The following is a 26,986-nucleotide window of genomic DNA, read 5'->3' as shown; positions in this document are numbered from 1 at the left end:
AAGAAACAAGCAGGAAAATAAAGAATAAAGCCCTTTGCAAAAAACAAAAAAACAACTAATTTTCTGTTTGATTACTTATAAGAATATAAATGTTTGTTATCATTGTTGGTGATTATAACAAGTAACAATGAATAGGATAATTGCAGATTTCATTGTCAGGTTTACAGCCAAAGGATCAAAGGACATGGCCATTCCATTTACTCTTATTTACAGATCCAACATTTCCTGTCGGACACTGAGCCACTGCAAGTAAACACTCAAGACTGCATTGCCTCATTTACCACAAATAGCTCCAACTTTATTTTTGTTTTGGCATGACACTATCACAATTACAGTATTAAATGAATGATCTAGATCTAGTGCTTTACCACTGATAAGCATATGTTAAGTATGGCATTGTTAGATAAAGGCAACATTCACTATAACACACATTCATTTGAAAACTGACTTTTTTCTCCTACAGTACTGGCGTTTTCACATTGTATACTGTATGTAAATATCCCTGTCCACACAAAATACCCGAAAATTCATATGGTGGTGATTTTTGTATTCACTGGGCAGAATCCTCCTTAACACTAGAATCCTTGTAGCATACGAAAAACTCAATCCCAGCTCACCTTAAATTCCTTCGCACCTCTCCATCAGCGTCTTTTATAAATGTGTCGATCAGCACAAGCAGCCTGCTGTCCCATTCCCCACCTTCACGTAGTTCTACTTGGACAAAAAGTTCTCCCAGTTCAAGCCGAGGCTCCTTATTTGCGTGTGGGGTGCCTAGAGTAGTATAGGATAAATAATACTACATATATTGTTGTTTGGAATCCATGCATTTCATGTGTGTTCTGTGTTTACAAAGATCTGGGTAAGTGTAGGATGAAAGGAAATGTTTAACATGTGAACACATACAGTCATGGCTGACATTATCAGCAACCCTGGAATTTTCCCAGAAAATGCACCATTTCTCCCAGAAAATTGTTGCAATTACAAATGTTTTGGTATATACATGTTTATTTCCTTTATGTGCATTGGAACAACAAAAAAAGAAACAGAGAAAAAAGCCAAATCCAACATCATGTCACACAGAACTCCAAATATGGGCCGACAAAATTATTGGCACCTTTTCAAAATTGTGGGTAAATCGTTTTTTTTACAAGCATATGATGCTCGTTTGAACTCACCTGTGGCAAGAAACAGGTGCTGGCAATATAGCAATCACACCTAAAGCCAGTTAAAATGGAAAAAAGTTGACTCGACCTTTCTGTTGTGTGTCTGAATGTGCCACACTAAGCATGGAGAACAGAATGAAGAGCAGATAATTGTCTGAGAACAAAAATTGTGGAAAAATATCAACAATCTCAAGGCTACAAGTCCATCTACAGAGATCTTCATGTTCCTTTGTCCACTGTGCAAAAACATAATCAAGAGGTTTACAACGCATGACACTGTAGCTAATCTCCCTGGACGTGGACAGAAGAGAAAAATTGATAAAAGACTGCAATGAAGGATAGTCTGAATGGTGGATAAACAGCCCCAATCAACTTTAAAACATATACTGCAGACTCTGGGTGCGACAATGTCAGCTCGAACTATACGTCGACATCTGAACGAAATAAAACAATATGGCAGGAGACCCCGGAGGACCCCACTTCTGACACAGAAACATAAAGTCAGACTGGAGCTTGCCAAAATGTATTTGAGGAAACCAAAATCCATCTGGGCGAACGTCTTGTGGACAGATGAGACCAAGGTACTGGTGGTTCTACTGTTCACAGAAAACGGAATGAGGCATACGAAGAAAAGAACACAGTACCTACAGTCAAACATGGTGGAGGTTCTAAGATGTTTTGAGGATGTTTTGCTGCCTCTGGCACTGGATGCCTTGACTGTGTGCAAGGCATCATGAAATCTAAAGACTACCACGAGATATTGGGGCGCAAAGTAGGGCCCATTGTCAGAAAGCTTGGTCTGCATCAGAGTACATGGGTGTTCCAGCAGGATAATGACCCCAAACATACCTCTAAAAGCACCAAGAAATGGTTAAAGACAAAGCGCTGAAGAGTTCTGAAATGGCCAACAATGAGTCTGGATCTAAATCTGATTGAACACTTATGAAGAGATCTCAAAATTGCTGTTGGGAGAAGGAGCCCTTCAAATCTGAGAGACTTTGAGCAGTTTGCAAAAGAAGAGTGGCCGGAAATTCCAGTTGATAGGTGTAACAAGCTTGTTGATGGTTATAGGAAGCGCTTGATTGTTATTTTTTCAAAAGGGCGTGCAACCAAATATTAAGTTGAAGGTGCCAATAATTTTGTCCGGCCCATTTTTGGAGTTCTGTGTGAAATGATGTCAGAATTTGCTTTTTTCCTGTTTTTTTTTTGTGTTGTTCCAATGAACATAAAGGAAATAAACATGTGTATACCAAAACATTTGTAACTGCAACAATTTTCTGGGAGAAATGGTGCATTTTCTGGGAAAATTCCAGGGGTGCCGATAATTTCGGCTATGACTGTACCTAAACAGAGGTACCTTCAAACATACATTACCTACTGTAGTATTGGTATTGGCTTCAATAGCTTTGTTGTGAAAAACTGAGATTTGGAACTTTATTTGTGCATCTTTATTTTGTAAACATGTTATTTATTTTTACTCATTCTTTATTTTATTATTTGGAAATAGCAGAATTTACACATTTTATATTTTTTTCTGTCTTACTACAACATTTTTAAAAAAATAAATCAATGATCAAACAGTTACTCAGTACTTGAGTAGTCTTTTCACCAACTACTTTTTTTATTCTTACTGGATGACTACATTTTACTTCTACTTGAGTAATATTATTTTGAAGTAACACTACTCTTACTTCATTACAATTTTTGGCTACTCTACCCACCTCTGTACCTAAAGCAGAAACGTTTTGCATGTCATACTAATAATGACGTGAAATATATAAGATGTGAAGACTTTAGTCGAAATATCGTATAAACATGTGTCCTTTTATTCAAGAATATAACCAAAGAAAAAAAAAAGCATTTAATTTACATACTTAAAGCAGAAGCTGAGTTGGTGGCATTTATCTCCAGTTTTTTCACAAGAGCAGCAATGACCACAGTGGGTGCTCTGGCTGATACCTGCTCAGAACTATTTATTGTACCAGCAATAAAAGACATGTTGTCCCGTGACCGCTATCAGACTGCTTTAGGTATTTGTTCAACATTTCTCGCATTTCGATTCATCCTACACTTACCCAGATTTTTGTAGACACGGAACACATATGAAATGCATGTATTCTGAATAATGTTATTCTGTATTATTTACTCTATCCAACTCCTAGAACCTCACGTGCAGATAAGGAGCCTTGGCTTGAGCTGGGAGAACTTTTTTTCTGAGCTGAGCTCTGTCAAGTTGGGGGATGGGACAGCGGGCTGCTTTAATGCTTGTCCTGATTGACACATTTACAAAACAGAAGTTGCTGATGGAGAGGTGTGAAGGGATTTATGGTAGGCTGGGATTACGAGTTTTTCTGTAGGCTTCAGGGATTCTAGTGTTAAAGGGATTGTGTAGTAAAAAATTCAGAGCCCAGTTAAATTCAGATTCACATATTCTTTATGTCTGAAAGGCATTTAAAGATTTTGGTCCAAAATGATGTTAATTTGGTGCACTCCCAAAACATATGGCCAATGAGACTGGAACTTGATTGCAAAGTTTGTAGGTTGGATCTTGGTCTGGAAATATTTTGGATAGTTGTAAATGAGATAGATGTGCTCGATATTTAATTTTAAATTGAATAATTGTGTGCTTTGTGCTTATGGAGCTTGAATGAATTCTGTGCATTGCTACCTTTTGCTCCTTTTCTGAGATGTTGAGTTGAGAGATCCTTTTCCCACTGTACTCTAGGATCCTTGAAAGAGAGGGTTTTAAATTAAACCAAATAGTGCATGATAAATACACTCAGCTGTAAATGGAAACAATTTAAATCTTATGTCAGTTGTCTTATTGCTAATAAGGAGCAATTAAAAACCAAGAATACAACTGTTTTAAAACTAACATAAACAATAAGGGTTCAAAATCTTAACGAGTGAGACAACTGAAATGAAGCACAAATGTTACTTGAGCAATAAGTGCTTTTTTTAAGCATTTGGGTTGGAACAAAAACCTGCAGCCACTGCGGCCCTCCAGGAGCAACTTTGTCCTCCCCTGATCTATATTGTTGCTTTACTGCACTGTAAATTCTTGTCTCTCTCTCTCTCTCTCTCTCTCCTGTAATATTGTGGGCTTGGCTACATTTTACACCCATCCACTTAATTAAGTGCCTTGTTACTAATTTTGCTGCAGAATGTACTCATCCTTCCTGATCAGAGTAAGCTTAAGTAATATATGTTGATCAGAGGCTGTCAGCGGAGTTATTTACAAGCAATATTTCAAAGGGCTCTAAATTTTTCACTACACTGGTATTGCTCACCAGTTACAGGATTTATCCCAAAACTGTAGTTGCCGGTAAGTATTTTGCTTTTTATGCATGTGTGCAGCATTCAGATTTTACAAAATGTAATCTAGATGCATACAGGTAAGCAGTACAACAAGCCCCATGGAAAGCAACTCTTATCTCTGCTATGTTGGAAATTTTTTTTTTTTCCTTTCCCCTGAAGAATGACCAATCAGGGAGTGTGAGTGGGATCCAATCAGCAAAGGGCAGTGAAGTAAACGCAAACCCAACAGAGCTAGGGCTAGGTGGTAAAACTATTAATATAATTATAAAATAATTTTCGTCAATAGAAATACAAGACATGGTCAGTACAATTTTAATAGAACTCATTCCATCCATGTTTTGACAGACAACACGAAAAGCCAATGATAATGAGAATAGTGCCACACCAAACCAATCATGTGGCTGGGTTAAAGTTATAGCCATGTCAGGTTAGGTTGATGCACACAGCGCAGGTGTAGTACGCGTTAAGTCTTCTAATCTCTTCAGTCTTACCTGCACTAGCACGTGCCACAGGCAGACTTTCAGAGAAGACTACCTTGCCAGTTCTGCTCCTCAGCCTGGCACCCAGCTCTTTGAAGATGGATGGCAGAACTGACAGACTACCCTTATGCATGTAATTTGTTCCAGCATGGACAATGACAACTGGATCCACCCCCCTACTCTGGCCAAGAGCCTATCCACCCCCCACTCTGGCCAAGAGCCTATCCACCCATCCAGGGAGGAAGTCACCCGTGCACCCAGAAGGCAACACATCGTGCAAAACTCTCTGTCTCTGGAGCTATCCTGCGCTTCAGTCCCCCTAATGATTGAGTTCCTAACTATCACTACCTCTCTTTTTCTTGGAACATGTTTTGAGGTGGCCCAATGGGCCTCCTCATCCCTGCCTACCACCTCAGAATCATCAGAGATACTGTCCAGCTCCATGAGGACCTCAAAACGGTTTGACACTTCTAATTCTGGGGTGGATGCCCCTGGACATTGCCACGCAACTGCTTAATCTGTCAGTGCAATGGTATCGTCATCAAACAAACAATAACTTAGTGAATTAAAGTGAAATTGTTGAAATTCCTATCTTCTTTATAAATAAAGGAAGGTAACTTTTTTTTCCTCCAGTGTAAACTGATTGAAATTTGAGTGTGGAGAAGGGCTACTCAAGCTTGACAAATCTTTCATGGCTATTATTTTTAAAGTACTACTTTGTATTTTCCAAAGTAACATGTAGCCTTTTCTTTAAAATTTGTTAAAAGCTAACTGCTTTTCATTGACAATGGGGAATCCGTGAGTGACAGTCAAACATGGCCAATGAAATTTACATAATAAGCTGCTAGCAAATGATGAGGCTTTGGTATTCACTCACAATTCTAAAAAGGGAATGCTGACTTATGGCTAAAATGATGAATGAAATGCAAATGAAATTCTGATGGCAGCAGTGAGGGGTGCTTGCAAATTAATCAATGCTTGTCTCTAAACTAATATTATGACTGCAGAATTTAAAAAAAAAAATTTTTATAAATATACTGACAACAGCCTACTCTATTGGACTTTATGCTCAAATACTAGTGTGGTGAAAATAAAAATTACTTATATTAGTTTTGTTTTTATTTTTATTTCCTTGCTTTTGCTTACTTCTAGTTTTCAGACATTTCATTTTTATTTTAGTTTTACTTAACAAAATGCTTATTTTGTCATTAACATGTTTTATTTTAGTAAACTGGAATACGTTTTTGTGGATAAAGTCAAACACCTTTGTGAATCAGTACTTTTTAGTTTAACATTTTAATAAAGTCAGTGCAGGAAGAGAGAAATGGGGATGGTTGCTAGAGGTTAATAAATAAAGTCATTGTGGAAGCTATGGAAGGCATTTAGTTAATCCTTGTATTTATTAATCCACTCTTAAATTAGTTTAACAGTGTGTATGGTTTGGCTTTATTACTCATTTGGGGAAATGTGGCAAACAATTTTTTGTCATATCACATTACTTTTTTTCCATTGTTTAGGTGTCTAGGTTTTGTGCTTGTTATACTAGGCTAAGTATTTTTACACATTGACCTTGGATACAAATAGTTTACATTTTCTTACTCTCACTTTGTTACAATGGGCCAGAACCCATCTTTGCAGAATTTGGCACAAGGAAATTTAAGCAGGATGAGCTACATGTGTGTGTGTGTGTGTGTGTGTGTGTGTGTGTGTGTGTGTGTGTGTGTACACTCACCTAAAGGATTATTAGGAACACCTGTTCAATTTCTCATTAATATAATTATCTAATCAACCAATCACATGGCAGTTGCTTCAATGCATTTAGGGGTGTCGTCCTGGTCAAGACAATCTCCTGAACTCCAAACTGAATGTCAGAATTTTGAGCGTGGCGTGGTTGTTGGTGCCAGACAGGCCGGTCTGAGTATTTCACAATCTGCTCAGTTACTGGGATTTTCACGCACAACCATTTCTAGGGTTTACAAAGAATGGTGTGAAAAGGGAAAAACATCCAGTATGCGGCAGTCCTGTGGGTGAAAATGCCTTGTTGATGCTAGAGGTCAGAGGAGAATGGGCCGACTGATTCAAGCTGACAGAAGAGCAACTTTGACTGAAATAACCACTCGTTACAACCGAGGTATGCAGCAAAGCATTTGTGAAGCCACAACATGCACAACCTTGAGGCGGATGGGCTACAACAGCAGAAGACCCCATCGGGTACCACTCATCTCCACTACAAATTGGAAAAAGAGGCTACAATTTGCACAAGCTCACCAAAATTGGACAGTTGAAGACTGGAAAAATGTTGCCTGGTCTGATGAGTCTCGATTTCTGTTGAGACATTCAAATGGTAGAGTCAGAATTTGGCGTAAACAGAATGAGAACATGGATCCACCATGCCTTGTTACCACTGTGCAGGCTGGTGGTGGTGGTGTAATGGTAAGGGGGATGTTTTCTTGGCACACTTTAGGCCCTTTAGTGCCAATTGGGCATCGTTTAAATGCCACGGGCTACCTGAGCATTGTTTCTGACCATGTCCATCCCTTTATGATGACCACCATGTACCCATCCTCTGATGGCTACTTCCAGCAGGATAATGCACCATGTCACAAAGCTCGAATCATTTCAAATTGGTTTTTTGAACATGACAATGAGTTCACTGTACTAAAATGGCCCCCACAGTCACCAGATCTCAACCCAATAGAGCATCTTTGGGATGTGGTGGAATGGGAGCTTCGTGCCCTGGATGTGCATCCCACAAATCTCCATCAACTGCAAGATGCTATCCTATCAATATGGGCCAACATTTCTAAAGAATGCTTTCAGCACCTTGTTCAATCAATGCCACGTAGAATTAAGGCAGTTCTGAAGGCGAAAGGGAGTCAAACACCGTATTAGTATGGTGTTCCTAATAATCCTTTAGGTGAGTGTATGTGTGTATATATATATATATATATATATATATAATCTTCCCAAATCAACCTGAGCCATGATTGAATAGAATACCAAAAAATACTTAATAATACAGTCCTTATTTGTATAGGATGTGATAGTTACTCAATTTTGACTGCCAATAGGTGGTTTTCTTTTGGATCCACAAGATAATAGTTAAAGAGTTAGAAGTTGCTGTCCCTTGCATAAATATCTGGAAAAGAGTGAAGAATGTAACTCTGCATCTGAAATGTCTGTTGTGAATCTGGCACTTGATGGCCGAAGGTTTACACCCCACTGACAATTCACCAATAAAAATACAGTACTCTAAAACCTTCCCTCTCAACATTGACGAGTGTAAGTGGCAGTTTTCATTTCACAGTTTATTTTGTGTTGCATTCAGTGTCATTGAACTAAATATATGAAGAAATAATTAAATAAATACCTAAAGAAATAGGCAGTGGCATAATGGTACAGTGGTAGCATTCCTGCAATGCAGTATAGAGACCAGGGTCCATATCCCAGGTGCTCCCTGCATGAAGTTTGCATAATCCCAACATGTCTGTGTAGTTTTTTTCTGTGTGCTCTAGTTCCCCAACCCACAATCCAAAGTCTTGTTAGGTGCCAGGTTATTTATGTGTGTTCACCTTGTGATGGACTGATGCCCTATTCTAGCTGGGATAGGCTCCACTCCATCAATCACATACCAGGGGCCTCATGTATAAACGGTGCGAACACACAGAAATGTTGCGTAAGAACGTTTCCACGTTCAAATCGCGATGTATAAAACCTAAACTTGGCATAAAGCCACGCACATTTCCACGGTACCTCGTACCTTGTCGTACTCAAGTTCTCCGTTCGGTTTTGCAGACTTGTGGCACCCAGCGTCAAAGCAGTGCTACTGTTCCTGTGTGGTTATCCTTTCTTTCTTAGTCACACATTCCTGATGCGGCTTTATAAATACACTGAAACTAATTGCATATTGTTTATTATTGTAATGCATCTGATTGTAATTAACCTGTAACAATATAATGGTCCAGGGAATAGCCATAGTATTACAAATACCATAACTGCTTTAGCATCGTTACTCTCACTGCCCCTTCTGTTTCTGCTTTTAGCTGCTCCCGTTAGGGGTTTCCACAGCTGATCATCTTTTTCCATACGACTCTCTCTGCACCACTTGGAGCATTTATATCACTGTATCTGAGTGGTGAATCACAGCAGCAGCTGACTGGAAAGAGAATTATCGAGATACAGCATCAAGCACACGCTGCCTCAGCCATGGCAAAATGCTTCAGAGTCTTTCTTGTACGTACCTCGCGGTTTAGAAACAGTTTCATCCCAAGAACTTTAAACACAGTCAATCAGTCCATCAAGTGCTCCTTGTAGAACTGTTTGTACTTATAAGTAGAATTACCTCACTGTAAACTTGCACTTCAGTTATAATATTGCACAACCTGCGCCACTTTATAAAGCGTGTATTTACATATGATGACGATATCATTTTTAAGATGAAATGCAGGAAAATATGTTGATTATATTATACAGATAAAACTAACTTCATTTAAATAATCTGTATTGTTAATAATTAAACATGTGAGGACACGGTGCCACAGCGCTAGCTAGTTCACAGATTGATCTTGATTGATTGCTGTATGCTGGAAAGATAGATGGATTGAATAATTAAACTACAAAGATATTTCAATGTTCCTTAAAAGTTTTGAGGCGATGTGGGTATTTGGAGAAAGAAAAGCAAGGACAGAAATTGGAAGAGAAAGCCGGTTTAAGAACCATGTAGTGATTCACACACAGAGCACAAAGAAGATGAAATACAAAACAAAGCATTTAACGTGTTACTTTAGTTACGATGGGATTTGAAAAACTAGTAAATGAATCGATTTTAAGATGAAGTTTATGATCTACTTTAATGACAAAATAAACTACATGATTAAAGTGGAAATAATGAGATTAAGTTGACATTTCTTGCTTTTTTCTTCACTGTAGGCCTATTTTTTTTTCTCTGTACCCTAATAAGCTTTCATATGACGCTCAGACGTTGGGCTACGACTCGCCTTTTGGATATGTGACAACTTCTTTTTTATTTCGGGTACTGCGTGACTTGGTGGACTTGAGCTTTTGAGTTTCTCCAACACTCTGTCACTCGAATAACTTCCTTTTGTTGATTATACCACTGTTTAAACCAACAAATAGTAAGTTTTTCCGTGCCTCCACTTGGTATTCGCTGAAATTCTTACATTTCCCCCCCATGCTTTTCCCATTGTCTTTTCACAGAAGGCTGAGCTTAAGGGCTATTTATATTGATTTACATATTCATAAAGGTGTAATTCTGGGAGGAGTTGGGGCGGGACAGAAGGCTCGTGCATGAGCGTTACTTTTCACGCTGACAGGGATTTATATAGCGGAAGTACGTGGAAGTTGGAGTACGCACAGATTCCTGTATCTAGATTTTTCTGTGCGTAAGGACATTTCGTCTTTTGTGCTTACGTCATGTTATAGTTCAAATTCTACGCACGCCGTTATGTATGAGACCCCAGGTCTGAATTAAGTAGGTTAAAATACAATACATAAAAAAAGCAACAATATTTTTAAAATATACATATTATATATACATTAACACATTTAAATATTTACACTCATAGTTCACATTATTATTTTTGTATTGTAACATTTCCCAGTGCTTTTATTTATTTTGCATATTTTTTTGTTTATTAATTGATTGATTGTTTGAATAATTTAATTTTGTCAAAAATATTTCTTTGATATATAAACAGATAATCTGTTTTCCTAGTCAAAGATTAAAAATTATATTGCTGAACCTGCGAATAGATTAAAAAAAAATCAATCTTAACGGAAGATTCTTGCCTACTTTTATAATTCAAAGAGTTTAATTATTGTAATATGAAAAAGTTTGGGAAACCCTCTTAATTCTTTAGATTTTTGTTTATCATTAGCTGAGCTTTCAAAGTAGCAACTTCCTTTTAATATATGACATGCCTTATGGAAACAGTAGTATTTCAGCAGTGACATTAAGTTTATTGGATTAACAGAAAATAAGCAGTATGCATCATAACAAAATTAGAAAGGTACATAAATTTGGGTGCCCCAACAGTGATATTACATCAATACTTAGTTGAGCCTCCTTTTGCAAAGATAACATCCTCCAGGTGTCTCTTTTAGCCCTTGATTTTAGCCTCAAATCATCACATAGATTTTCAATGATATTCAAGTCAGGGGACTGTGTGACGGTCATTCCAGAACATTTTTCTTCTCCCTCTGCATGAATGCCTTCAACTTTGTGACTGATGCTTCAACATTATCCTGAAGAATTTGTTGATATTGGGTTGAATTCATCCAACCCTCGACTTTAACAAGGGCCCCAGTCCCTGAACTAGCCAGACAGCCCCACAGCATGATGGAACCTCCACCAAATTTGACAGTAGGTAGCAGGTGTTTTTCTTGGAATGCAGTGTTGTTCTTCTGCCATGCAAAGCGCTTTTTGTTTTGACCAAATAAGTCAATTTTTGTCTCATCAGTCCAAAGCACTTTGTTCCAAAATGAATCTGGCTTGTCTAAATGAGCATTTGCATACAACAAGCGACTCTGTTTATGGTGTGAGTGCAGAAAGGGCTTCTTTCTCATTACCCTGCCATACAGATGTTCTTTGTGCAAATTGTGCTGAATTGTAGAACGATGTACAGATACACCATCTGCAGCAAGATGTTCTTGCAGGACTTTGGAGCTGATCTGTGGGTTATCTGTCACCATTCTCAGAATCCTGCGCATATGCTGCTCCTGTGTTTTTCTCGGCCTGCCAGACCTGGGTTTAACAGCAACTGTGCCTGTGGCCTTCCATTTCCTGATAACATTCCTTACATTTGAATCTGACAGTTGAAACGTTTGAGATAGCTTTTTGTAGCCTTCTCCTAAACCATGATGCTGAAAAATCTTTGTTTTCAGATCTTTTGAGAGTTGCTTTGAGGATCCCATGCTTCTCTTCAGAGGAGAGTCAAAAGGAAGCACAACTTGCAACTGATCACCTTAAATACCCTTTCTTATGATTAGACACACCTGTCTATGAAGTTCAAGGCTAAACGAGCTAATCCAACCAATTTGGTGTTGCAAGTAATCAGTATTGAGCAGTTATATGCTTTCAAATCAGCAAAATTACAAGGGTACCCAAATTTTTGCACAGTCAGTTTTTCACATTTGATTTAATTTCATACAACTAAATACTGCTTCACTAAAAATCCTTGTTCAGAGAACACCCCAGTACTCGGATGTTCCTAGGAATTGAAAGACATACCACTGTTATGTTTTCTGTTGAAAGTAAATTATTATGCAGGCTGAAAGGGGTTCCCAAACTTTTTCATATGACTGTATATTGCTATATTTCTTTCATACAGAGCCTGAAGCTGTTTTATTGTGCATATTTGTGTATTTAATATATTTTTTCAACTATAGTATGTGTAACATGTAATCATTTTATATATGCCATATGTCAGTTTGCAGCTAGTCCATCCTAACTGACATCAATACAAAATAATGTTTTATTCGTTAATCTTCTGTTCCTACATGACTGAAAAAAGTGTATTTGAAACTAGAAAAAAATTAAGTTTAGAGAATGTGTCCATTGTGATAGAATGGGGGTGCATGTGAGCCCCAAACACAACCACATGAACACAGTCCCGGGTTCAAACAAAGGATTGTTTATTATGCAAATACATCCAGAAAATACCAAAACATGAGTTATCTCTTTCATAATCACCTCTTCTTTTTCCACCGCAATTCCCTCCCCCAATCAAGTGTTGCCTTTCTTCTTCTCAGCTCTGACTTCTCTGGAGAAAGGAGTGTTGTCCCTTTTATTGAGGACTTGGGATTACTTCCAGTACCAGGACTGCTGCCCTTTGGAAGCACTTCTGGAAGTACATTTCCCTGCAGTGCCCTCTTGTGGCACCCACAGACCCTAGCATTCCCTGCTGTTTCCTGAATGGGCACTAATATCAAGGGCCATTGCCATCTGGCACCTGGGGGAATAAACATCCCTCAGAGACTGTTCTATCCGTTTGCCTAGGGCCTCCCCCCTGGGTAAAGAATCTTCTCCTCTGTTTGTGAAGTCCCATTCGGGTATAACACCTTTCTCCTCTTTGGCCAGGATGCCTGTCTGTCCTCTTGGAGCCTTTTGTCTGGGTATGGAACCATCCTCTTTTCTGGTCGGGATACCTGTACATCATGTCTGGCATTTACATCAGCTATTGCTACCTGAAAACCCAATGAAAAGGTTTATAGGAAAAAAGGACAATTGGTCAATTTTACCAATGTTTCTTTCAGTGTTTTATGCTTTCATTTCAGTCCATTTATAGTCACAAATTTCAGTTGCCTTACAAGGCCAGAAACCATTTCTTCCATTAAACAGAAAAACACTGACAGGACAGGCAACCATTTAATCGTTGAACATTTTGACTCACAGAGGAAAAAAGTCTGATTTTTAAAAACGTCCTCCCTACAATAGTAATTATTAATGCATAACCCTTTGTTAATTGTATCAAGGCTATAACTGCTACTTATCATAACATTCCATTTATAATTTGTACTCTTTCAGATGGAAATTAGTAGATTGTGTTACTAAGAAACTCGATGGCATTCAAGATGAGCAATCTAACTGGAAAAAGACATTGTTGATGGCATCTCTCAGATGGCTCACATCCTCTTATGCCACTAACAAAGAATCAGATGAGTCCTTGAAGGAGAAAGAACTGACCATTTTAAATAAGTTGAAAGAATTAATTGTGGTAAGAAAATTCATATGGTGTAGCATTTAAACATAATGACATTCTTTATCCTGAATTTCAAAATAGTTTACTGTATATTTCAAATATTTTTAAAATATGTAGTGTCTTATTGTTTAGATCTATATTATAAAATTTTTACATTTTTTTTTGATGACCAGCATAATTTCTGTTGTAAAAAAATAAATATATATATATATATATATATATATATATATATATATATATATATATATATATATATATATATATATATATATATATATACACGCTGGTACCTCGGTATACGTCCTTAATCCGTTCCAGGTCCTTGGACGTATACCAAACTAATGAAAGGAAAATGATGAATCCGTTCCCATGAAAAAAAATCCTATTGCTCTTGGCATATTATACATTGATGGGGTTGTATAAAATAATTTAAACACTGCTTAATACTAAAATACATAAATACAAAAGCAATTAGATGAAATAAATGAAAATTTTACCTGACTTTTTAATAATGTCCGTTTATCACAATCGTAGATACCGTCGTTTTCTGCAAACGGTATGCAACAGCCATGTCCCGGATACAAATGCTACCTTCATACTTTTCAACAATCAATTCAAATTTACGTGAAAAAACACAAAATCACGTTGTGACGATGCGGGTTTGCTGTATGCTCCCATCTGCTGTCGAGGAGCCCTTGAACCCTACACTGTCGGTAATGTGCCTCACTGCTAAGCTCATTGGTAACAACAAAGCAAGGGGATGGTGAAAAAGTGCAAAGTACTTTTATTAAAACAATCAACAAAGCAAGGTGTTCAAATTAAAGTGCAGTCTCCAAAGTTCCAATAAATAATCCATAAAATCAGAATTGAAACGTGGAGGTTAAAAACAATAGAAAAATGTCTTCTTAAAATCAATGAGGTTAAAATACAGCAGGTAGCATTCTTTAATAAAAAAGCGTCTCCTCTGCTTTCCAACAGGGGAGTCGCCCTTCTTGCAGCTGACCTTAACTCTGCGTTCTTCAGCTACTTAACGCACGCTCTCTCTCTCTGTCTGTCTCTCTCCCTATTACGTCCCTTCTTTCTTTCTTTTTCCTCCCCTTCTAGCCGACTCACACTTCTATTTATCAAGATAAGCAGCCCCAGGAACAATCACGAATGCGGATGGCCTCTCACCTGTGCACTTTGGTGAGAAACGCCCACATCGCGAATCGCCCTGAGAACCTTCAGCCACATAACCACCACGCCTCCTCACCAAGTTGCAAGCACGGTGATTATTTATTTCAAAGCTGGCCTTTGACAGGAGCTGTGGACCCGCTATACCACACACATGAAAATTCACAGAGAGTTATAGCGCGGGTTGTTCACTGAATGCTAGCAACTGGCGCACTGACACTCGAGGGCAGTCGTGGCTTTGTCTCGATAGAGGTAAGCAAGGGTAGCACGCTGGTCGTATTCCAAACAAAGGTCGTATACCAAGCAAACTTTTTCGTGTCCAAACAGGATGTATACCAAGTTGGACTTATTCCAAAGCAGATGTATACTGAGGTACCATTGTATATACAGTATATACTGTTGTTGTGGTTGGTCAATTTTGCTTAACTTCTTGACCAAAAGTTTAATCTGTCATCTATTGGCAAATTGTCCTAATCCAGTTTATCATCACATCATCACCAACCAGCTTTGGACATGGAATCAGTTCATTGTAATACATGCTAATGATATATACACTTAATTACACTGCACCAGAGTTGCCAATCAGCTTAACTTGCTTCTTGTGTGGGATATACTGAAAACCCTGAGAATACTGAGGAAACCTTCATGTAGACATTGAGAGAATGTACCACATCTACAGTGATCTGTGGCAGGAACACTCCCTACATTGCCACAGTACTGTCATTAACCAAAGTATGTTTAAAAAAAGTGTATTTACTAATAATAAAATACATTTGATATGATTTTTTTAAGGGTTCTTCTAATGGAATTGATGCAGTAGAATGGAATTCATTTATCAAATTGGGACTGAAGTAAGTAAATGTCCATTTTTTTAATTCTGAAGTATGGTTCCACCTTTGTTCGTGTGCAGTATGAACACCTAATTACAATTAATTGTTCCTATTGACGCACTACGCCTCATTAAATGTTTAATAAAATGTTTTACATAGAGTTCATCAGTTCTAATTTCACCTTAACTGTGACTCAAAACCTCCAGCCCTACCATGTTCTGTGAGCTATAGCAAGGTGCACTTGGAATATACTGCATAGATGATGGGCATTAGTGCCAGCAGTGCACATTTGAAAATCCATCCAGATTCTTGCAAACATGAGTTAAAATGGAACTGATAACAATGGCAAAGATATGTTATATATGTTAAAAGTGGTGGGTCCAGTGGCACAGGAAGCAGAACTGATGTTAGTGGAACAAAAAGTGGTGTCAGAGGAGTACTTTTCAGTCTGCTGGTCTGCAGAAGGAAAAATAGGGAAAGGATGAGTGGACAGCGCCAACACCTGGCTTGGCAGGTAAGTACAATTATTCAGGCTCGTAAGCTGACTCCCATGCGCACATGTGTGACAATACAAATTCTGTATTTTAGATAACTGATTTAGCAAAGCATTGTGAATATATGCATGGCTCATTTATTTTCTGGTTTTATACAGCGGTAAGGAAAATATATTGGAGTACAAGGTAACCATTTGAATTTGAAAATGTAGGGCATAAAGTGACAGTAGGAAAAAAAAAATATGTAGATATATTTTCAAAAGTACTCAAGTACAGTTTTTAAGTATTTCTGCTTTGTTACTATACAACACTGGGCAGAGAGAATTAGTAATTCATACATACAAGTCATTATCAGTATCAGTAATATCTGAGATAGTATGTAAGTTAAGACACCATAGGTGGTTAATTTTTTTTTTATTAATTTTATTGCAATCCATACAAAGCAATCAAGTTTTTACAAAAAGAAAAATTGAGTTAAGAACAGATCAATCCCCACCCCTGAGAGAGAGAACAAGCCAAACGGTGTGAAATTTAAGGCTTGTAAACATACCTAAATTAATAAATTCTCTGTGCTTCATGAGCTTATTTTAAAATAGTACTGATTAGATCCTGCCATGTTTTGAAAAAAGTCTGTACGGATCCCATGAGTATTTGATTTTTTCCAATTTCAAATAGTATAACACATCAGTTTCCCACTGACTTAAAAGAGGAGAGTTTGGGTTCTTCCAGTTTATAGGTTATTCTATATATCTATTGATCAATCGATTGATTCGTTTATTTATAACCCAACATAGGGTCAGGAAGAGAAACCTAATTCATGTGTCCGGGATTGGTGGGTGATGTTAATTGGCTCCTTCAGTATTGGCTTTCCTCATACCTGAGAAGAGCAGTCCCCAGTACTGTACATGCTCAGAGAAGAATACTGCAAGAGAATAAATGACTCAAAATATGCAATTTAGGGGGTCCTTCAAGAGGCAGAGCTATATTGTTCACACTACTATGGGCAGGCAAGGGCAAACACCAGTCCTAGGGTGTTTCTATTTTCCTTGTACAGTTAAAAAATATTAGGCTCTATAATGCCTATAAATAATAAGACCCAACTTGATCTAATTACTTATAGATTTATTATCCCTTACTACAGAAAGGATTCTGGTGGATTTCCTGAAGTAAATCTGAAGTGAAATTTATATTGCTTTTATATTTATACTAGTAAAATACCCGAATTTCGCAGCAGAGGAGTAGTGTGTTAAAGTTATGAAAAAGAGAAGGAAACATTTTAAAAATAACGTAACATGATTGTCAATGTAATTGTCTAAGGCTTATTTTAGTATTGAGAGTTAATCTGATAATTGTAAAGAGTTTAATTTATGATAGTGAAAGTTGTGGATGAGAAATGCACATTTTTAGGATGCAAGGATCTCTTTGTAAACAACATTTGCAGTTCTGCCCTTGGGCTGTAAAATGACCAAGTTGTCTGCTGAGCTTACTCTTGAGCATGCAACGTACAGTTGGCCATGTGAGAAGCAATCTTGTGTCAAGTCAATGCCCACCTATTTTAGAGTCTGGCCCTGTGACTTATTTATTGTCATAGTGATGCAGACCCTTACTGGAAATTGGAGGCATTTTGAATTGGATTGGGAGGTCAGAGGGTATGAGAGGGATGTGAGGAATAAATACAGTGTCCCCTGAGCCAGTTCCAATGAAGACAGTTGCCTCAAAGAGTTTCTTGTGCAGAGATTTGATCTGAAGCCTGGTGCAGTTACAAAGTTTTGGTGGTTGTAAGTTTCACAATAACATAATTGGTGCACCTTCAAAAGTAGAGTATGTGGAGGCATGCCCGGAGGATTAGGAGTGTGAAGAAACTCTACTGGATAGTGCACCATGTCCTCTAGTTCTACAACAGAGTCAACAGACTTGTATGTTTTTGTTTTGGAAGTTAGTTGGTGAAGTAAAATGGTGTTTATACGTGAAGTCATGTCATTTTTTTGTGTTAGAATAGCTCTCTCTCATGCAGATTTCATAGGTTGGGGTAAACGTTTTCAATAAGGGTTTGTAAAGTGTTCACCAGGAGACAGAGATTGTTCACTTGAAGGCAACAACGAAACAATTCCATGGCAGCTATCAGTTCACATGCAGAACCATAGGTTGAGAGCTTAAGCATTTCACTGCTATGTAGTATAGTTGTCTTTTGTACCATCATCAGTCCACACCTGCCCCAGTCATTCAGTACATTAGACACAATGTCTCTGCGGATATCAAGGCTGAGACTGATATGGCCATGCAACAAGTATGAGAGAGAATGGAAAAGGCAGGCGCAATCTCGGGGCATGGAAACCACTGGGTGAAATCATGATCGACAGTAATCACCGGAATAGACATGTTATTCGGAGTACACTTGCACCTGTTGAAAAAGTACAAAGGAAAGCAAGAAGCAGTGGAGCAGGGAATGAAAAGCAGAAATCAGCAGCAGGGAGACGCATGTGAGCAAGTGAGGAAGCCCAACAATGACAGCCTTGAAGCGCTGGAGTAAAAGAAAAGGCAACAGTCACGAGGAGGGGAGACGTGAGGAAGTAAGGAAACCCAACAATGTCAGCCATGAACCGGTGGAGTAAATGAAAAGGCAGGAGTCACCAGCAGGAAGACGTGAAGGAAGGCGAACAATAACAGGCTTGAAGCGGTGGAGTAAAGAAGAAGGGAGCAGTGAGCAAGACGAACAGCTGAGAAAAGTAAGGAGGCACATGAGCGTGGGATGTCGTTAATGTATATAGGCAGGCAGCCAACCACGTAGTAGGTGTGCGGACAGCGGCCATGTGGAAAAAGGAAGGGGGACCGGGGGCGGCCCTTGCGCGTCTCTGCCATGAAATAAATTGTCTGTTAACGGAAATAAGGAATGAAACCACCAAAAGGAGAGGTCAGTTCCGAAAGTTCTGTACAGCATAATGGTGAGAACCAACAAAAAGAAGACGTTATTTTCGAAAGTTCATTACAGGGTACAGGGTGAAATGAAACATACTTAATGTTTGTAAATACAGTGTCAAGGATGAGCAAGGGAAATTGGGGCTTCATACGTATATTGGAAGTCGCAGAAATAGTGAGAAGGGGTTTCCCCTATCTATATATACAGTTTAGGGGGTACACCCGTTTTCCCCCCTTGGGTTTTGAAATAGGACATGAAACATACCTAACTTTTGTAAGTACACTGCAAGGAATGAACACGCGAAATTTCAGCTTTCCACCTATATGGAAAATGGAAGAATTCGTGATATATATATATATAGATATATATATATAGATAGATAGATATATATACACTCACCTAAAGGATTATTAGGAACACCATACTAATACGGTGTTTGACCCCCTTTCGCCTTCAGAACTGCCTTAATTCTCGTGTCATTGATTCAACAAGGTGCTGAAAGCATTCTTTAGAAATGTTGGCCCATATTGATAGGATAGCATCTTGCAGTTGATGAAGATTTGTGGGATACACATCCAGGGCACGAAGCTCCAGTTCCACCACATCCCAAAGATGCTCTATTGGGTTGAGATCTGGTGAATGTGGGGGCCATTTTAGTACAGTGAACTCATTGTCATGTTCAAAAAACCAATTTGAAATGATTTGAGCTTTGTGACATGGTGCATTATCCTGCTGGAAGAAGCCATTAGAGGATGGGTACATGGTGGTCATGAAGGGATGAACATGGTCAGAAACAATGCTCAGGTAGCCCGTGGCATTTAAACGATGCCCAATTGGCACTAAGGGGCCTAAAGTGTGCCAAGAAAACATCCCCCACACCATTCCACCACAACCAGCCTGCACAGTGGTAACAAGGCATGATGGATCCATGTTCTCATTCTGTTTACGCCAAATTCTGACTCTACCATTTGAGTGTCTCAACAGAAATCGAGACTCATCAGACCAGGCAACATTTTTCCAGTCTTTAACTGTCCAATTTTGGTGAGCTTGTGCAAATTGTAGCCTCTTTTTCCTATTTGTAGTGGAGATGAGTGGTACCCGGTGGGGTCTTCTGCTGTTGTAGTCCATCCACCTCAAGGTTGTGCGTGTTGTGGCTTCACAAATACTTTTCTGAATACCTCTGTTGTAACGAGTGGTTATTTCAGTCAAAGTTGCTCTTCTATCAGCTTGAATCAGTCGGCCCATTCTCCTCTGACCTCTAGCATCAACAAGGCATTTTTGCCCACAGGACTGCCGCATGCTGGATGTTTTTCCCTTTTCACACCATTCTTTGTAAACCCTAGAAATGGTTGTGCGTGAAAATCCCAGTAACTGAGCAGATTGTGAAATAGTCAGACCGGCCCATCTGGCACCAACAACCATGCCACTCTCAAAATTGCTTAAATCGCCTTTCTTTCCCATTCTGTCATTCAGTTTGGAGTTCAGGAGATTGTCTTGACCAGGACGACACCCCTAAATGCATTGAAGCAACTGCCATGTGATTGGTTGATTAGATAGTTGCATTAATGAGAAATTGAACAGGTGTTCCTAATAATCCTTTAGGTGAGTGTAGATAGATATATATATATATATATAGATATATATACACACACACACACACACATATATATATATATATATATATATATATATACACACACACATATATACATCTCTCTCTCTCTCTCTCTCTCTATATATATATATATATATATATATATATATATATATATATATATATATATATATATTTATACAGTGCATCCTGAAAGTACTCACAGCACATCACTTTTTCAACATTTTGTTATGTTACAGCCTTATTCCAAAATTGATTAAATTAATTTTTTTCCTCAGAATTCTACACACAACACCCCATAATGACAATGTGAAAAAAGTTTACTTGAGGTTTTTGCAAATTTATTACAAATAAAAAAAACTGAGAAATCACATGTACGTAAGTATTCACAGCCTTTGCTCAATACTTTGTAAATGCACCTTTGGCAGCAATTACAGCCTCAAGTCTTTTTGAATATGATGCCCCAAGCTTGGCATACCTATCCTTGGCCAGTTTCGCCCATTCCTCTTTGCAGCACCTCTCAAGCTCCATCAGGTTGGATGGGAAGCGTCGGTGCACAGCCATTTTAAGATCTCTCCAGAGATGTTCAATCGGATTCAAGTCTGGGCTCTGGCTGGGCCACTCAAGGACATTCACAGAGTTGTCCTGAAGCCACTCCTTTGATATCTTGGCTGTGTGCTTCGGGTCGTTGTCCTGCTGAAAGATGAACCGTTGCTCCAGTCTGAGGTTAAGAGCGCACTGGAGCAGGTTTTCATCCAGGATGTCTCTGTACATTGCTGCAGTCATGTTTCCCTTTATCCTGACTAGTCTCCCATTTCCTGCCGCTGAAAAACATCCCCACAGCATGATGCTGCCACCACCATGCTTCACTGGAGGGATGGTATTGGCCTGGTGATGAGCGGTGCCTGGTTTCCTCCAAACGTGACGCCTGGCATTCACACCAGAGAGTTCAATCTTTGTCTCATTAGACCAGAGAATTTTGTTTCTCATGGTCTGAGAGTCCTTCAGGTGCCTTTTGGCAATTTCCAGCCGGGCTGCCATGTGCCTTTTACTAAGGAGTAGCTTCGGTCTGGACAATCTACCATACAGGCCTGATTGGTGGATTGCTGCAGAGATGGTTGTCCTTCTGGAAAGTTCTCTTCTCTCCACAGAGGACCTCTGACAGAGGGACCATTGGGTTTATAGTCACCTCCCTGACTAAGGCCCTTCTCCCCCGATTTAGATGGCCGGCAAGCTCTAGGAAGAGTCTTGGTGGTTTTAAACTTCTTCCGCTTACGGATGATGGTGGCCACTGTGCTCATTGTGACCTTCAAATCAGCAGAATTTTTTCTGTAACCTTCCCCAGATTTGTGCCTTGAGACAATCCTGTCTCGGAGGTCTACAGACAATTCGCTTTGACATGCTTGGTTTGGGCTCTGACATGAACTGTCAACTGTGGGACCTTCTATAGACAGGTGTGTGCCTTTCCAAATCATGTCCAGTTAACTGAATTTACCACAGGTGACTCCAATTAAGCTGCAGAAATATCTCAAGGATGATCAGGTAAAACAGGATGCACCTGAGCTCAATTTTGAGCTTCATGGCAAAGGCTGTAAATACTTATGTACATGTGCTTTCTCAATTTTTTTATTTTTAATAAATTTGCAAAAACCTCAAGTAAACTTTTTTCATGTTGTCATTATGGGGTGTTGTGTGTAGAATTTTGAGGAAAAAAATGAATTTAATCCATTTTGGACTGGCTGTAACATAAAAAAATGTGGACAAAGTGATGCGCTGTGAATACTTTCTGGATGCACTGTGTATATGTATATATATATATATATATATATATATATATATATATATATATATATATATATATATATATATATATATATATAGACAGATAGATAGATAGATAAGATAGATTACTTTGAAATAATGACCAGAATCCAAAATTAAAGAGGAAAAAGATTCAGTATTGAAAGATACCTTTTTTATTTATGTTTCATTTTCAGTGAGTAAAGTAAGTAAAATATATTGCAGTTTTAAGTTGTTATCGATACATTTGTCTTTTGCCTACATATTAGTTTTCCAGGCTCCACATAATTTTTCATTAAGAATACTCTTTTTTTCTGATTTATAATATGCAATATCTGGAATCCTAAATCTTTCCATATTTTTAATTTATAGGAACCGCTATAGAGAAACTGCCTTCCTGGAAGCTCTGAACTTCATGCTTGCTAAGCTGTATAATGATGACAATATACCAGAAAAGTTTCTGCCATTACCTATGATACATATGATGATAATAAGTCATTCTCTTTTCCTTCCAACAATATTGAATGAAAAAGTTGAAAACAGTTGGGATCTTCTTGCAAAAGGTATGAAGAGAAAATTCAGTAATTATATTATGTATTGTGTGTGTATATATACATATACATATATGTATATGTATGTGTGTGTGTATATATATATATATATATATATATATATATATATATATATATATAAAATATTTAGCCTAATAATATGGTTAATACACTAAAATATAATAATTGTCTGCTGAGATTTCTGTCTGGCCAACCCCCTGGATATATAGACCCTATCAATTTTCAGCCCAGCTTAAAAGGCTGTTAGTTTGAATTTAGCCTTGGGAAAAACTATTACTAGACTCCTTGTGCTTGTTCTCTGTCATCTTTTTAACTTTTTATCTCTATACTAATCACTCAAAAGGTATCATATACATTTTAGTCTGTTTAGATAAGGAAAATTTATAATCACTCTAGGGTTGGATCAGTACTAAACTTTTGACTTTGGTATTGATACCAGCTTTTGGACCTCATTACTTATACAAGAACAGTTCTGAAGCAAATAATCAATAACTCCAAATCCCACCATTTTACTCTAGCCTCCCTGGTGCACCACACTAGATACCACTTAGAAGCCTCGATCAAATAAAAGCGAGCAGGTGCAGGGTTGTGGTGGGTAGTTATTTGGTTCCTGTAAAGTCTCTATTGTGTTGACCGTGGTTTTTGTTTAGTCTACTGTGCAGATGTTTTTCCACATATGCAATACTGAGTATCGAGTATCACAACTTTTCTTTCTTAGGAAACTCAACTGTTTTAAAGTGGACAAAATCAAAATATTTTGTTATAATTGCTTTTATCTGTTGGTTTGGCAACCTCAGAAATAAGAATATAAATCATTTTAACAACATTATAAAAATTTAGAGTAAAAGTATTGGTTCACAGCAGACCTCTATTACTGAAATGTATTGCAAACAAATCAATCTCAATTTTGTGAGACAGTAGCCATCCTTTTTTCTCTAATGCCATTTGTTGCCATCAGGCTGCAGATTTAGGTTTTCAAAGGTAAAGAGCATCATTTTTAAGAACTCTTTTATTCCCAGATCTATAAGCATTTTAAATTCTGCTACTTGTGTGGATGCTGCTAAATGTTAAATTTTGCATTAATATTTTATGTACTGTTGAAAGTAATTATTCTTCTTGTATTGATCTTGAGTGTGTGTTTGTTTATACAGTAACATTGGTTGTCTTGATTTATCTATTGGATCTGTGTAACAATGTCTTCTGTTGTTGTATTTACCTGCTGCAAACATATTTCCCTCTAGGATAATAAAGGCTACCTAACCTAACCAGTCCTTAACAGTTTTAAAAAGGTATGGGGCAGTACATTTTTCCACTGCAGTTCATCTTTGCAGACTTTTAGCTCAAAATCCTTGTTTTGCTAAAGGTTTTCATGGCTTGTTGCTTTGAATTTAAAATAGGTATAAAGTGTATCTATCTGTATGGGGTATTGAAGTGCTGATTTGGTCCTGAGACAGAGAGTCTCGCACAGTGTTTTGCTTACTGAGAACACAGGTGGAAGACCTCCCTGGAAGGGTTGAAGGGCTCTTGGCCAGAGCGACGGTGGATTCAGCTTTCATTGTCCATGTTGGAACAAATGACATGCATAAGGGTAGTCTGTCAGTTCTACGATCCAACTTCAAAGAGTTAAGTGCCATACTAAGGAGTAGAACTGACAAAATGGTCTTCTCCGAAGTCCTGCCTGTGCCATGCTCCTATTCAGGTAAGAACCCTGCAACCGGCTTTAGTTGGTTCCTAGTGCAATTTGCCAGCACGCCGGAGCCGAGTATATTCAGCGTTGTACATTGATTGGACAGCACAACTGGCTATAGTCAGTTCCCAGTAAAATTTGCCAGCACACAGGAACTGAGTATATTCGGCGATGTACATTCATTGAATGCTGCAACCGGCCATAGTCAGTTCTCAGTGCAGTTTGCCAGCGCTCCGGAAGATGATTAGTTAGTGCCGTACATTCGTTGAGCAGCCAACTCATGACCACTGCTGCATTACTGTCCCTGGGATTCAGCCGCTAAGTCGGTGGGGGGGATGGAAGATCTGGCTGCTTGCTGCTTGTCGTTATCATCACATTTACAGGACAAAGGACGCTGGCGGAGAGGTGCGAACGGATTTAAGGTGGGCCGGATCTACGAGTTTTTTCGTAGGCTCTGGTAATTCTAGTGTTAAAGGTTAATGCTAGAAGTATCTAAAATAAAACAAGTGAGTAGGAGTTATATGAAGCAGAGCATAATTATGATATTATAGCAATAACAAACATAAGTAAATAAAAAAAAAATGTGAATTAGTATAATACACATTTTTAGGAAGGATAGCCAGAACAGAATTTAAAAGCAAGTCCTCTTCAATTGGGCGATTAGCCCAGTCTTAGTGAAGACATTTGGCTTCATCTGGAAAGTGTTGGTGAAAGAGGGCTTATTTTAGGAGTGTGTTATAGACCTCCCAATGCAAACAGTAATTTCAATGCACATGTTTTTAGTAATATTAAAAAGGCAAGTTTACAGGGTGTTGATGTAGTCATGTGGGACTATAAATACCCAATTATTAATTGGGATAACCTTACAAATAGTGGAGCACAATAGCAGGAGTTTTTAGAAGTAATCAATAACTGTTTTTTAATACAATATGTTAAAGCGCCAGCGTGGAGGGGGTAAAGCCTGTCTAGGTTTATTATTTTGTAGTAATCAGGATAGAATTGAGGTTGTAGAGGTGATTGAACGACTAGGATCAAGTGACCATAATATACAGTTCTCAGTGTTTTGGAAATTAAAACCTAAATTTGGAATTAGTAGGAATTAAAATAAATAAAAATAAAACTCTGCAGTGGGTTAATAAAGAGTTTGAAAAGAAACGGCAAAAGATAAAACAGCTGTGCAAGTTTTATAAGTATAATAACTCCAATGTGAATGGTAGGCAGTATAAGAAGAGGAAGGCAACCATTAAGAAGAATATCACGGAGGCTAAAGGGCAATTAGAGAGGAATATAGCAGATAAGGCAAGGCAAAAGATGACTCAAACATTTCTTTCAGTATTTTAGTAGTAAAGGAACAATCAAGAAGAAGTTGAAGTGCATCAGGATCAGTAAAGGGGAAATAGAAAATCTAAACAGTGAAATAGCAGATGCTGTAAAAATGAATTTTTCTGAGGTGTTCACATGTGAGGAAGTGGATAACCCCCTCCCAGTGGTAAAAGGAACAACTAAGTAGGTACTGACTGATTTGGAAATTGCAATGGGAGAAATAGTGCTTAGATAAATAGGCTGAAATCAAACTAAACACCAGGACCAGATAATATTTATCCTCAAGTTCTTAAGGAGGTAAGTGAGTACATATATAAACCCTTGACACATATTCTTAGAAAATCACTGCACACTGGGCAAATGCAAACGGATCGGAGAATGGCAAATATTATCCCTTTTTATAAAAAGGGTGGCCAGGCAGCAACTGTAGGCCAATAAACTTAATGTAAATCACAGGTAAATTAGTGGAAGGAATTATTAAGGTAATAATTGAGGAACATGTGGCATGATCAGGAGTTTTACAGAGCAGTTCAGTATGGGTTCAGAAGAGAAAGGTCGCTACACCTTAATAAAATGGGAATGGTTGGTGATATTAACTTCCTGTTTTTGGCACATTAGTATATGTGAGGGGGGAAACTTTTCAAGATGGGTGGTGACCATGGTGGCCATTTGGAAGTCGGCCATTTTGGATCCAACTTTTGTTTTTCAATAGGAAGAGGGTCACGTGATACATCAAACTTATTGGGAATTTCACAAGAAAAACAATGGTGTGCTTGGTTTTAACGTAACTTTATTCTTTCATGAGTTATTTACAAGTTTCTGACCACTTATAAAATGTGTTCAATGTGCTGCCCATTGTGTTGGATTGTCAATGCAACCCTCTTCTCCCACTCTT

The 26,986-nt window shown here is 38.2% G+C and overlaps 1 protein-coding gene across 1 annotated transcript in view; it reads left to right on the top strand.

Moving 5' to 3' along the window:
- The window catches only part of urb1 (URB1 ribosome biogenesis homolog), a 323,342-nt gene that overhangs the window by 206,540 nt on the left and 89,816 nt on the right, over positions 1-26,986 (top strand). The window contains exons 24-26 of the mRNA XM_039744916.1: positions 13,506-13,695; positions 15,646-15,704; positions 22,882-23,072. Of these exons, the coding sequence (XP_039600850.1) occupies positions 13,506-13,695; positions 15,646-15,704; positions 22,882-23,072 (440 nt within the window). The remainder of the gene's footprint in view (positions 1-13,505; positions 13,696-15,645; positions 15,705-22,881; positions 23,073-26,986) is intronic.

This window comes from Polypterus senegalus, chromosome 2 (assembly GCF_016835505.1).
Source record: "Polypterus senegalus isolate Bchr_013 chromosome 2, ASM1683550v1, whole genome shotgun sequence".
NCBI classification, from domain to species: domain Eukaryota; kingdom Metazoa; phylum Chordata; class Cladistia; order Polypteriformes; family Polypteridae; genus Polypterus; species Polypterus senegalus.
The sequence above is the reverse complement of the archived record's forward strand: the minus strand, read 5'-3'. Positions and strand labels throughout refer to the sequence as shown.